General features: G+C 44.2%; 1 protein-coding gene across 1 annotated transcript in view; it reads right to left on the reverse strand.

The window, feature by feature from the left end:
- Nucleotides 1–439: 439 nt before the first annotated feature.
- The window catches only part of LOC126564268 (carnitine O-palmitoyltransferase 2, mitochondrial), a 141739-nt gene continuing 128049 nt past the window's right edge, over nucleotides 440–14129 (reverse strand). The window contains exon 3 of the mRNA XM_050221269.1: nucleotides 440–451. Coding sequence (XP_050077226.1) covers nucleotides 448–451 — 4 coding nt within the window. The 3' untranslated portion in view covers nucleotides 440–447. The remainder of the gene's footprint in view (nucleotides 452–14129) is intronic.

A 14129-nucleotide genomic window follows, 5' to 3' on the forward strand; every position in this document is an offset into this window, starting at 1 on the left:
ATTAGGTGAGTAGAAGTGTTGTTGCAATGGTCGGTTATAAATTCATTCATGTTTCACAAACAGTGCTGTGCGATCGGTACGTACGAACATTAGTATTTGCATACTCGTACCAAACGGTGCTCATGTTAATGTTGTTTTTGAAGGAAACACGTGTGCCTTAAGCTACGTAATTGGTTCGCGTTGTTTGGTACAGTGGCCAGTGGAGCGATATTTCAGTTTAGTGATGAATTAACTTCTTACATGCCGAAATTAATCGTGCTCCATTGCATTTCCTGTTTTTGAAGAGCCATATGCTAATGAGAGGTGTAAAGAGGCCTTCTGCTTAACCTCTAACCTCTCACCAAGTGACAGTTCTCTCTCACAATATGTAAAAATGTAAACTAATCCTATGCAAGTTGGTTATACTCCTTGTATTTCTATATGAATTCAACATAAGGATGTCATGCTTCAGCTGGAGTATGCTTGTTGCACAGAGGATTCAGAATAAATTCCTCAAAAAGATCCTGAACTACCCGGTAAGGTATCACACAGCACAGCTTCGCAAAGAAGCTTAGACTCTCCTTCGAATTCAGAACATTCGGGAGGATCTTAAATCTAAAAGCCTCTTATCAGATTTAATAATAATCATCGAATCGAATGTTCAACGTTAGATGGGCTAAAGTGTGAATTCTACACATATTGTAACTATTGCCTTGTTGGAAATAAGATAAGATAGATTAGATAGATTAAATAGAAGGACAATACGACGGACGACCATCATACTAAAATATAAATAAAAATAGACTAAATATATTGGAAAATGAATTAGATAAGTTAGGGGCGTCCCGGTGGTATAGGTGATAGCGGCGTTGTTCCATAAACGACTGGACCAGGGCTCCTGAGCTGAAGAAGATAGGTTAGAAAGATTAAGTAGTAATTATTGGGCTTTCAATACCCGGGGGTCCTAGAAAAAAGTTATCCTTCTGATGTATTTTCTATCATTGCCAAAAATTCTTTAGAAAACTACAGAGTAAACACAAACACGAGAACGAATCCTGAATACGTTTCCAAAACGAACTAAATCATGTAACAATAATTCACGAAAAAACAGTTCTAATACTGTTGCGTGAAGAGAAAAGAAATGTGTGAAAAAAAATTTAAAACATAAACCCAACTGTTCGAATTTCTTCAAGATGGCCATGACCTTAAACACACTAACAGTTTTTAGCTGATCTTCGTATGGCCGTCGCATGTTGTGCCACGGTAACAGCAGTCGCTGGTGAACAATATTGGATCACGTTGTACCTTTTTGGGACGGGTCTCTAGGGACCACACTCCGGCGATTGAAGCTCGGTCCGAAGTTCTCAAATTGCAAAATCCACCTGAAACTATGTTGTAAATTGGGACGAACAAAATTTTTAATTTCAAAAGTTGTCTCTGAACTCAATAAGTTTTTAATTTGAAAAAGAAAAACAGCAAAGCTTGTGTTGTCGGGTTCATCAATTAATTTTATTTTAATTAAATCATGTCTTAGTTGTCTTGGTAATTTGCCTTTTTACATCTTTTACTTCCCCTCTTGTTAAAGCTACCATTATTTCTTTGACTATAATTCGACTCATCTCAAACGGCTCACCATCGTACCAAAAGCGAGCAACACACAATCCTGCAAAACGTCTCGACAATGACAGCACATAAATTTAACCCAATTTTCATCTAAACTCTCAAGTACGCAAAATCTCCACAGTGCCCAGGCTCACGCTGCTTAAATCGCGCACCGAGAGGTCAATCTATTTCAGTGGACTGTTTTAGCTCAACCGCTTTTTTCCATCTCCTATTTTGACTTCATCTTCAATCCACCATGTTACGTCTAATGATTTCAGCTCGCTGCGTCCCCCATGCGTACAGACTGGTGGCGTGGTCAGCCAGCGGTGAGGCTTCCGTCGGATGTAAATTATATGTTTTCCGGCACCATCGACGATGCATGAAAGGGAAAAAAAGAGACGATGAAAAGGGAAGGTCGGGTCAGTGTTGCGCCACCGTTTCGAGAGTGGCGCCTCGCGGGATCGGTGACCTTGACGGACCGCGCTGCATACTGACCTAGAGAAGTTATGTCCAATTATTTCTGCTGCGACTTGGTCAGCTTTTACTAACGCGCGGTGGCACGGGAATCAGCCGGTACATTCTACGAATAGGGTGCAGTAAAACTTCATTCTTACAGCTTTAAAAAAAAATGCCTCAAATAAAATAATCCACTGTTTCGTTTTTTTTTAGCGAGCAAAACTTTATTGAACATATTATATCTACCCTTGCCGGTTGCCCTTGCCTGCGAACCATTCAATAAACCTATTTCCCTCATTGTAACGCTGCAAACATCCAGCGTCTGGTAGCAGGAAATGAAAAATTCTACCGGAAACGGACCGGACGCACTAAAAGCATTTTCCACAAGGACGTACAGAGATTGTTTCCTACCAATACGTAAGTTTTTCCGAGTCTTTTTCAACCACAAGAGTGCGCCAGAAACACGCCGGGGAAGTGGTGTTGTTGGAGAGGAAGAGGTGTAGTGTAGCAAAGAAGAATCATAAACTCGTCGTACGTCACGGCTCGACGATGCCACCGTACCGAAACCGTTCCGAAAGCTAAATATGGTGCCAGTTTGCACATGGAATTCTACTCACCCACCGATCGGTCAGATGCTGAAACTGGTTGGAACAAATGGCTTACATTAACTAGCCGACACAGCCGCTGGGGTTCTGGTTCGCGATCAGTGCTCACGACCTATCCTTCGATGCAGTAAAAGTGCTTCCATGGCGGGCATTCTTCAGCCGATCATCATTAGATTCTGTGATGATGTAAAACCGCTGCTAATGAAGGTCTGAGTGAGATCTTGGGTTAAGGTACACGTCACGGCGGCGTCTCTATGCAGCGGTATGATTGATAGGGAACGGTCGACCCGGCGATGGTTAATCGAATCGAAAGGTGTTTAGTTCAGGTTCAGGTGTTTACGCAATTCTGAAGAGAATTAGCTGTGAAAATGAAAATTATGTTCCGGTTTATTTGTATGTTTCAGCAATGCTATGCTAAGTTGAAGTATAGTATGGCATGAAGTACAAGCTCCTAGTATTTAAAGCGAAATAGCGTGGCATAGTTGATTTACCCAGTTTTTTTTCTTTATATTCCTCTATGAATCTCACAATGAAATGTCTGATATTTGACTGAAGAATCAAATAAGTCCTCTTTAATCATAGTTTCTTTCTGCCATTAAATACCTGCACTAGCAAGATGGATTTGTGCGAGATCTGCTTTTTCTGCTAAAGTTGGAGACGATCATCTGCAACTTTCAGCAAGAATTTGGTCCAGAAATTATTAATACATCTTTGAATGTCAAAATGTCATTCCTTCGCCACTTGTCTAGCCTTTATCGGTGGACAAATAATGAATAATAATAATACAGTTCGATAAAACAGAAGTCATGAGCCCCAGTACTGACGAGCTTTGGGAGTGGTTCGATTTTCGAACTGTTTTGGAGTGAATTGCAAACGAGCAAAGTTCCCGTAGTCCAGTCATGTCATGAGAATTAATTCAAACGATCCAGTCCGTTAGTCGGATCACAAAGACTCAGAAGGTGTTGCGGTGGATCGCGTCCACTGTGCGACCGCCAAGTGTCAAACAGTTTGACAGAGGAGTTGAAGGCCCCTGACAGAAAGGTGGTACGACCTGGGACTGAGGCAACAGGCAAGTAGTAGGGATCCGGAAGCCGACCAGAAAAGTGCGGAATTATGAACTACGTTTGAATTTTTTTGTTACTTTCATTTAATATACACCTTTATACCGTCTTGCGTTGCTTATTACTTCTGATAAACCACCAGGTGAAAAGTGAAAGTTTAATTCCAAGCCTTTATTTTTCTCGCATTGTTGGACTGCGCCAACAATTTTCAAACGTAAAGTGCGACATCTCCGGATCCCTAAGATCGCGCGCGTGTGTATGTGTGTGCAATTTGGCGACCACGCTAGCAGAACAATAGGTGTTTGCGAGAATACTTGGTAAAAGCGACAAAAAGACACGCGCGTGATATCGAAACTGGAAGTGGGTTCGTGTCGGTGTGAATAAGGTGATGGACAAAACTGATCTTTCAGGGAGTGAAAAAAGCCGTACCATGCCAACTACAAGATCGCAAAAAAATTCATCCGAAAGCGGAGACGTTCCAGAAGGCGCAAGCGGGTCCGACCTATGGCCTATCGAGATGCGGCAGGAGGAGGAACGGCGTGAAAAGGAAGTCTTCGAAGAGCGCATGAAGGAGATGCGTAGGCAGTTGGAGGAACGGAAAGCACGCCATGATCAGGAGTTACAGCTCCTTAAGGAACTGCACACACTGCAAATGAAATGTGATGCAGAAAAGAAGGAGCAGGAAGAGTTGTTCAAACAGGAACGAACGCGTTTGCTACACCCACACCAACAGGACGACGAACAAAGGAGCATTCCACTAAACTGTGAAAAAACCCAAGCCTTGTTGGAGGGAGGGGATACAGCAGTTTCGACAAAGACGGAGCAGACTATTGTGCCGGCCGGTGACGGGTCGGGGCAAAGTGGAAGCAGGTTGACGAAAGAGCAGATTGCAACGAGGAAGAGCATTTCCACGAAACTGCCGAAGTTCGCCGGTGAAGCTGAAGTGTGGCCGTTGTTTATCAGCAGCTACACACACACCAACGAAGCATGCGGTTTCACCAACTTGGAGAATCTACAGCGTCTCCAGGAGTGCTTGCACGGGGAAGCGTTAGAGGCAGTGAGAGGACGTTTGCTGATGCCTCATTCGGTTCCAGGCGTGATCGCGGAATTGAAGCGTCGATATGGAAACCCAAAACGGTTGTTGAAAATGCTGCTTCGAAAGATTCGGGCTACCGAACCCCCGCGAGAGAAACGCTTGGTGACGTTTGTGGAATTCGGGACGAAGGTGCAACAGCTATGCGATCACGTAGAGGAATGCGGTCTAACCGAACACATAAGCAATCCACTGCTAGTTGACGAATTGGTGAACAAATTGCCTTTGCAGTACCAAAGAGAATGGTCTCGCTTCGAACGGGAGCAGAATGATAGCTCGTTGTTGGGATTTTCAAGGTACATTTCAGGATTGGTGGATGATATTTCGGATGTAATGGAACGCCTTGAAGACGACCGTATTCCCACACAAGAGAAAAGACGGGTAAATGTACACGCTACCGAAACATCTTCTACTCCGAGAAGCGAATCTTGCTGGAATTGCGGAGAACAGACTCATCGACTTAAGAACTGTGGAAGTTTCAAGCAGATGCCTTTGAGCGAAAAAATGAAGCGGATTAAAAATCTACAGTTGTGTGAGATCTGCTTAGCGAGAAGCTGCAACGGTTCAGGGCAGAAGTACGAGTTGATCAACACACGCACCGTGTCTGAATTGAAACTTCCCATGCCGTATACCACAATCGCCGACCTCAAGTGTAAGTATGCGCATCTTACAGACATTTCTGCGAAGGAATACCTTCCACAGAGGCCAATGATTATTCTGGGACTAGATAACGTACACTTGTTTGCTCCCATTGAGTCTCGTTTAGGAAATGTTGGGGAGCCCATCGCTGTACGATCGTTACTGGGTTGGTCGATATTCGGAACGGAGAGATGCTCGAGAATGTTCAGCGCGTATCTGAATCTCCATACGGCTTCACAAATGAGTAATGAAACGTTGCATGATTTGATAAAAGAGCAGTACAGGCTAGAAGATCTAGACAAGACGACGCATACGATGCCTGAAGCACCAGATGAACAGCGCGCTAGAACCCTGCTCGAATCTACAACGCGTCGTGTGGGTGACCGTTTCGAAACTGGTCTCCTGTGGAAGAATGATGTTCGCCACTTTCCTGACAGCTATCCAATGGCTGAAAAACGTATGCAATCCTTAGAGCGGAAGCTCAATAGGCAACCACAGTTGAAAGAGGTTGTGCTACAAAAGATGGAGGATTATCAGCAAAAGGGATATGCTCATAAAATCAATCCGAATGAAATGCTAGTACCCGGTAACAGCGTGTGGTATATTCCGCTTAATGTAGTGCAAAACCCAAAAAAGCCGGGAAAGGTACGGCTAGTATGGGATGCAGCGGCATCAGTGAAAGGTGTATCACTGAATTCAGAACTCCTTAAAGGGCCAGATATGCTGATACCGCTTCCAAACATCATCTGCAATTTCCGAGAAAAGGCAATAGCTTTCGGGGCCGATATTAAGGAGATGTACCATCAGATCGGGATTCGTGATGCTGATAAACAAGCGCAGCGATTCCTTTTTGGCTATGATTCGTCGGGTCGGCCGCAAGTCTATGTTATGGATGTTGCGACTTTCGGAGCAACGTGTTCGCCGAGTTCTGCACAATACATAAAAAACTTGAATGTCGCACAACATCAGCATGAATACCCTGAAGCAGCTGAAGCGATCATCAAACGTCACTACGTAGACGACTATTTCGACTGTACTGACACCGTTGAAGAAGCTGTTTCATTGGCAGAGCAAGTGAAATATGTCCATTCTAAGGGCGGATTTCATATCCGCAATTGGGTGTCCAACTCTACGGAGGTGTTGAGCGCTTTAAAAGAAGACAACGCAGAAGATCGAATACGCTTCAAGGGAGAAAATACCGCATTAACAGAACGAGTGCTTGGCATATCCTGGTTAGCAAATAAAGATGTATTTTGCCTCAATTCGGAGAACAATGATAATGCATTGCTAACAGATCTGCAAGGGTCACAACCGTCCAAAAGGAAAGTGCTCAGCTTCATAATGGGACATTTTGATCCAATGGGCTTCTTCGCACCGATTACCGTGAGAGGCAAAATGTTGATGCAAGATATTTGGAGAACTGGCAGCAACTGGGATGAACCTATAGAGGCGACCTGTTACGAAAGGTGGTGTCAGATGATTCAGAACATGCAGAATGTTGGTCTGCTGAAGATACCACGTAGCTACTTCGGGAAGGCTTTATCGAGCGAGACAAAAGATGTCCAGTTGCATGTATTCACGGATGCTAGTGAAGCGGCGTACGGATGTGTAGCGTATTTTCGTGCCATGGTTCAGGGTGAAGTAAGGTGTTCACTTGTGATGAGCCGCACCAAGGTGGCTCCGTTGAAGAAGATTTCGATTCCACGCCTCGAACTTCTTGGAGCAGTGTTGGGAGCACGAATGGCGAAGACAATACGAGACAACCATAAACTGGAGATTGACAGAGTGGTTATATGGACAGATGCCAAAGTCGTTTTATCATGGATCCGATCGGATCACCGCCGGTACAAGCAGTTTGTTGGATTCCGTGTGGGTGAGATACTGGATCTCACTAACATATCTGATTGGCGCTGGATTCCTAGCAAGATGAACATAGCTGACATTTTGACGAAATGGGGAAAGGCTCCAGATATAGGACCAGATAGTGATTGGGTATGTGGACCGAAGTTTCTTCGGGCGGATGAATGTTGCTGGCCTGTTCAAGAGTTACCACCTGCGAACACTACTGAGGAGCTAAGAGCACACCTTCTTATACACAATGTGGAGCTACTGAAAGGTTTCATCGATGTTAGACGTTTCTCGAAGTGGACCGTATTGGTGAGAACCGTAGCTTGTGTATACGGATTCATAGCGAACTGCATCAAGAAAGCTAAAGGAGAGCCGATTGAGACGCTACGTGCTACAGTAAATCAACAGAAGATCCTGATGGCAGTTGGCTTAATCACTAAACGTAGCCCCCTGCAACAACCCGAATATGCGAAAGCGGAGATGGTGTTAATAAGGACAGCTCAAGCCGAGAGTTTCATCGATGAGTGGAAGACCTTAATGAAGAACAAAGAGTCTTCGTCAAACCAATGGATCGGCCTGGAAAGGAGTAGCCCGCTGTTTAGATTATCTCCTTTCATAGATGAGAATGATCTAATTCGCATGGAAGGGAGGACCCAATATGCAGAATCGCTTCCTTACAACATGCGATTCCCCATCATCCTGCCGAGTGACCACTACATTACTGGATTGATCATACAACACTATCACGAGCGGTGCGGACACGGTTATCGAGAGACGGTGAAGAATGAGCTACGTCAGCACTACTACATTCCGCATCTGGATGCAGCAGTACGCAGGGAGACGGCAAAATGCATGTGGTGCAAAGTTCGTCGTAACCAACCAACAACACCAAGAATGGCACCTCTACCCCCTCAACGTTTGACGCCTAACGTCCGACCGTTCAGCTATACTGGCGTTGATTACATCGGGCCGTACGAGGTATCAATTGGGCGGAGGACGGAGAAAAGATGGATCGTACTATTCACGTGCCTGGTTGTACGCGGTATCCACCTGGAAATAGCACACAGTCTTTCAACGATGTCGTGCATGATGGCGTTGCGTAGGTTCATCTGTCGGCGAGGCTGGCCGATAGAGTTTGTATCGGACAATGGTACAAATTTCAAAGGGGCGAGTCGCGAAATAATTGGAGCTTTACGAGACATCGAAGAGGAGTGTGCGGACCAGCTGACGAACGCGCGGACAAGATGGACGTTTAATCCGCCGGTTGCACCCCATATGGGGGGCGTGTGGGAGCGGCTTGTAAGATCAGTAAAGGGTGTTTTCGATGCGTTACAAGACGGTAGAAAACTAACAGATGAGGTGTTACTAACAGCGATAGTTGAGGCCGAAGATATAGTGAATAGTCGACCCTTAACAACCGTAACACAATTAGGTAGCGAAGAATAGGCTCTAACACCAAATCATTTTTTGAGAGGGTCGTCCAAAAGTGACAATAGGGACATTCCTATGACGTGTTCCAAAGAGGCGCTCAAAGATGCATACAAAAGATCTCAACTTCTCGCGGATAGGATGTGGTCTAGATGGATTAAAGAATATACGCCAACGATCAATCAAAGATCGAAGTGGTTTAAAGAGACGAAACCTCTAAAGGTTGGGGACCTAGTATATGTTGTAGATGGGAAAGACAGGAAGTGTTGGGTCCGTGGTAAAATTGAGGAGATCATAGTGGCTAGGGATGGTCGGGTTAGACAGGCGTGGGTACGCACGAATAATGGAAGATTTAGAAGAGCAACAAACAAATTAGCGGTCTTGGAGATCGAATAAGGTAACGCCTGTTAAGGATTTTTAACAGGGTTACGGGTCGGGGAATGTTGCGGTGGATCGCGTCCACTGTGCGACCGCCAAGTGTCAAACAGTTTGACAGAGGAGTTGAAGGCCCCTGACAGAAAGGTGGTACGACCTGGGACTGAGGCAACAGGCAAGTAGTAGGGATCCGGAAGCCGACCAGAAAAGTGCGGAATTATGAACTACGTTTGAATTTTTTTGTTACTTTCATTTAATATACACCTTTATACCGTCTTGCGTTGCTTATTACTTCTGATAAACCACCAGGTGAAAAGTGAAAGTTTAATTCCAAGCCTTTATTTTTCTCGCATTGTTGGACTGCGCCAACAGAAGGTGTGATACACCTTAATATTTAAATTGACGCCTATACGTTCGCCAGAAAGATCTAGATATTTTATCGCTAGATGACGTTTCTCAACTGTCATCGGTTTAATAATAATTTTCTCGGATAATATTACATTTGTAGCAAGGAACCAAAAAGCATTTTCCACTTCTTTGTTCTAGCATCACATATGACAACACTAACATTCCAAAATAAAAACCAAACGTGACGAAATGGTCCTACCATGTACGACCTGCCGAACCGAACACTATCAACCCGATCGATCTGAGTGAGCAAACAAAAGGCGAACCCCGAAACCTTGCACCCATTAAGTGCACCCATGACCCGCCAACATAAACCGTTCCACCAAATCCACGCAAAAGCCATCATCCAAATTAATAAACCATTCACTAAGTCCCCACCACTTCGGGAGGGAATTTTCTCGTTGAGTAGCGGATTCCAATTAACGATGCTTTCGCTGTCGGGCGTCACAGGGCAGCGGATGTGGCTGATCAATAGCGACGGCACCTTTACGAGCAAATCGACATCTTGGAAGATCGCTTTAGCCTGTGTACCTTTCCAATCAACGCCCTAAACAAGCATCTGCTGCAGCGATGCAGCTGACCGAGGCCTGTGAATGAAGGCAGAAACCGTTGACCGTTCCATTCATTCCCAAAAAAAAAAAACGTTGCGAGATTCAGCTGCATATAGAATGGCATTTATGGTTTGAACCCGAAACACGAACGAAAAAACACACAATCATAAAACCTCCCTTTTCATCGTTTGTCGTACAAAAATCGATCTCCCGTGGAATGGCTCTCAGGGGTTGGCTGATCGTTGGTGTGCGCGATCATGGAAGCTGTTACGCTGGTGAAGCGTAAAAATTACTCAAGTTATCATAAAACCTCACTTTGCCGATGGTGCAATAGAATCCGGTGCTCAGAAATTAGCCCGAACACGATCGTGGTGCTAGGAGGCAGCTGGGTATCGACTGGACGGTAGGTGCAGAGTGCGTACAGTGTACCATCGTGCAGCCTTCTTACCTCGGAAAGATGATTTCCATCAGTTGGTTCGTGTGGGGAGCGGGAGACAACTCTTATGCGACTTTGCATATGACGAGCACACAAATTTTATACCGATCCGTATGCTAGCATTGCGCAAATCAACAGATTTCCACATGAGTTCTTCGTCACTCCTAGCAAATAGACTAAAAGTACCAAAGACTTAATGTACGAAGAAGGATTGATTTGCTTGTTTTTCTTTTTGATAGCTGTTTTTGTATTCGTTTTACGCACCAGGTGAGAAAGTTGCAATCAAATTTTAATTTATCCAGACTACCTACTTCAATCCCGATGCGATACAGCCGCCCCAGAACTGGTCCATAAGCTATAAACTAGCCAGTTAGCACAGGGATCGAATGGTGGGATTATGTAAATGGTGAACAGTACGGCCTTTCCAGTTCCATTTAATTTGGCCAGTGTGGAAAGACGCAACGAAAAACGAGTGTAATTCAGGTTTGTTGTGCTCATTGTGATGTACAGTGTTGATACTGTAATGTCATAATTAACAAAAGCTGGTGAGGCTCTGGAAAAAATCTAATTAAACTGAGATGAAAAGATTCTTCGTCTGTTTTGGAAGAATCGAAAAGATACAACAGAGATCAGACTTTAGAATTTATTAAAACATTGCTTGGCAATTCAATGCGACTCCAGTTGAATGCTTAAACTTCATAATGACTGCCTGTGGACTGCCCCTACAGATTATCTTCACGTTATCAGGTAAACTCGTGTTTTTATTATTAATACAAGCTTGTAATTTTATGTAATTAATTTAAGAGGCCTAAAACATAATAGCAATAGAAAGAAACGTAAAATTACATGCTTTTATATGTTTCGTGAGTAAAATGAATGCTTCTTAAAATAGTATTATTTGAAAATTTATTAATCATAATTTCATAATTGTTGATCTTCGCTTACAAATATCTGCAGTTTTTGCCGAGTAACTCCCAAGGACACCAATGCTTTCGCCTTATTGCCCAGTGCAAGGATGCCTGATCGCATTGCCCAACATCTTCCAACGTGGGTAATTGACTTTACCAACGCGCACAGCTTACAGCTATCTCGAATGTCATCTCACCATCATCACAAACCGTGCGGCCATTCATTCGTTCGACTTCGTTAAACGGCAAGGTCGCCCGAACGGAGGAAAACTGTTTGCATTCAAAACCAAAGCCAGCGCTCAAATGTCTTCATCGCCCTTCGTCGGCCTTCCGTGCGGATTCCGTGAGATTTTCAACTGCAGCCTGCCGCCATAAGCTCAGCGGACCATTTACCTCGCACGAAGATTGCCGCACCGAGCCGTGAAGCTACCCAAAGCACCAAAGGGACGCCTAGTAGCGTGTGACAATAAACGGTATCAATCGGACAGTTCTCCCAGCCCGTTGCGCGCATGGCCATTCGCTTAAGTAGTGCATTTTAATAAACTGCAGCGCCAGATTGTGGGTTATTGTTTCGTGACCAGCGAGCGACACTCGGCGACAAAACCAAACAACCATCGTGTCACACAAGTGTGACACAAGCCACCGTTAAAGTAAATGTGCTAAACGAGCTGCGCGGCACAGTGACGGTCGGCATGGAGGACGTATGGTGCGAGCGTTGTAATTAATTTTGGACGTTAATTTAGATGTTAAATCGTAATTTACACGCAACCAAGTCAAGGGTTGTTCGGGTTGTGGTACTTGGTGTGAGAAGATGTTCGCATGCTTGTAAGGTCTAGCAAACAAGCTGCACCGGTTGGAATCAACAGCTGATTAAACAGAAACATTTTTTAAAGCGATACCAAGCTTTTTATGCATTTGCTGACCAAAGATCGATCAGAACCCGTTTTTGATGGACATCCAACGCTCCAATTTGGTCCAATTAGTTGCAGTTTAAAATTTTTGTTCCAAACAACACTTTATGTAACGACTGCTGCTCCCTCTTACGTCCCGAAACTTCATGCTGTTGAGCACTGATTTAATGCTCCAAATTCGATTCGAGTGGATGGGAGCAGATCAACTTATCAATCATCTGAAGCTAAACCGAAAATTAACCGTATTATGTAGAAAGCCGGTTTTGAATCTTTAGAAGAGACTGATCAAAGTTTTTGGAATGATTTAGTGCCATAAGATTATTTCCATATTTTGGGCACACAAATCGAGGAAAAACAGTGCTACAAATGATAATACGAAAAAAGTGTTTTTTTATTAAGGGTCAAACATTTCAATCGACTTGTTGAAAATGGAAACGTTTCGTTGCTTTAAAACCACTCCAATATCGAGTTCTGCTCTCATTTAAAATAACTGATAATAATAACAACCAGAAGATAATTAAATAAAAACTTGAGTAATTGTTTTTTAATCCTCTGAACAACGACCAGGCTCCGTATAACTACTTAAATAATACATCTCAACAAGAAAATAAAATAAATTTTAACTCCTTTTGTATTTTTATTTTATGTTTAAATTTGTGATGAGTTTACAGTTTTGTGTACATTAATCATTCTACTAGAAACAAATTCCAAATTTGCTGTATAGTCTTCAGAGCTTCATGTGCCTTGTACAAAACATAAACTCACCTTAACAATTATATAGCTACAAAAAGTGTAGGACTTTCAACGTACATCTAACTCCCTCAGACATCAAACAATCCCTAACGATATTGCTCCACACACAATCCACGCCACACAACAAACCCAATCGATTAAAACACAATTGCCCAGTCCTCGTGTTGTAATGCGACAAATTAAACTTCATTACCAATCCGCGCGCACGCCGTGGATGCGAGATAAAACCGTTTATGCAAAAACACGAACCACACAACCGGTACCGACAGTGACACAGTGGCCACGCACTGTTACCCATACGGAAACCTCCGATCAACTGATGCCGCTGCGCTGTCGATGCACACGTCTCGCATCCCTGATACAGAGACCCAGAACCAGTTGCAATGACCCATGAGGGAAGGAAAACGAAACTGAACAAACCGAACCGAGCAACGCCGAGTGGCCTAATTTTGATGCGGGACCATTTGGGGGACTTATTTTCGCATTCACAACCGGGGTGTATGTGTTGGGTCCGTGCGCCAAATCACACCCCTTTTGCGATGTTCACCGTCCGTTGGAGGGGGGGGGGGGAGGTAAGGAGGCTTAGAAACATCTTCACCACCCCATGTGCCCCATGAAACTGGAATTGGTGGAGTGAATTGAAAAGTGAAAATAGACGAGATCTGTGGGTCACCGAAAATGAGGCCCTCAATCAGCTGTTTCCAACGGTGCTCATCGTTCACACGACCCATCCTGGTAAGTGTGATTCAATGAGGATATAGGTCTCAAGGGGTCCTCCCGGTCCTCTACACTCCAGATCTCCCACTTATACTCCGGTAAGGTGTCATTGGTACGGGGTGGCGTGTGGCGCTTGGAAATGTCCACATGTACGGCAAAGTTGTTTGGATGTTAGGTTTCGATTGCGCGCCAAAAACTCGGCCGGGACCCACAATCTGCTACACACACGCACACACAAACAAATGTTACTATGTCGCGACAGTCCAACACACACACACACAATTCATAGTGTGCCTGCCAACATATCGTAAGTGGGAGATGAATGCGTTCTAGCGAATGCCCACCGAACGGCCAAACAT

The sequence above is a fragment of the Anopheles maculipalpis genome, chromosome 3RL (genome assembly GCF_943734695.1).
Source record: "Anopheles maculipalpis chromosome 3RL, idAnoMacuDA_375_x, whole genome shotgun sequence".
NCBI lineage: Eukaryota > Metazoa > Arthropoda > Insecta > Diptera > Culicidae > Anopheles > Anopheles maculipalpis.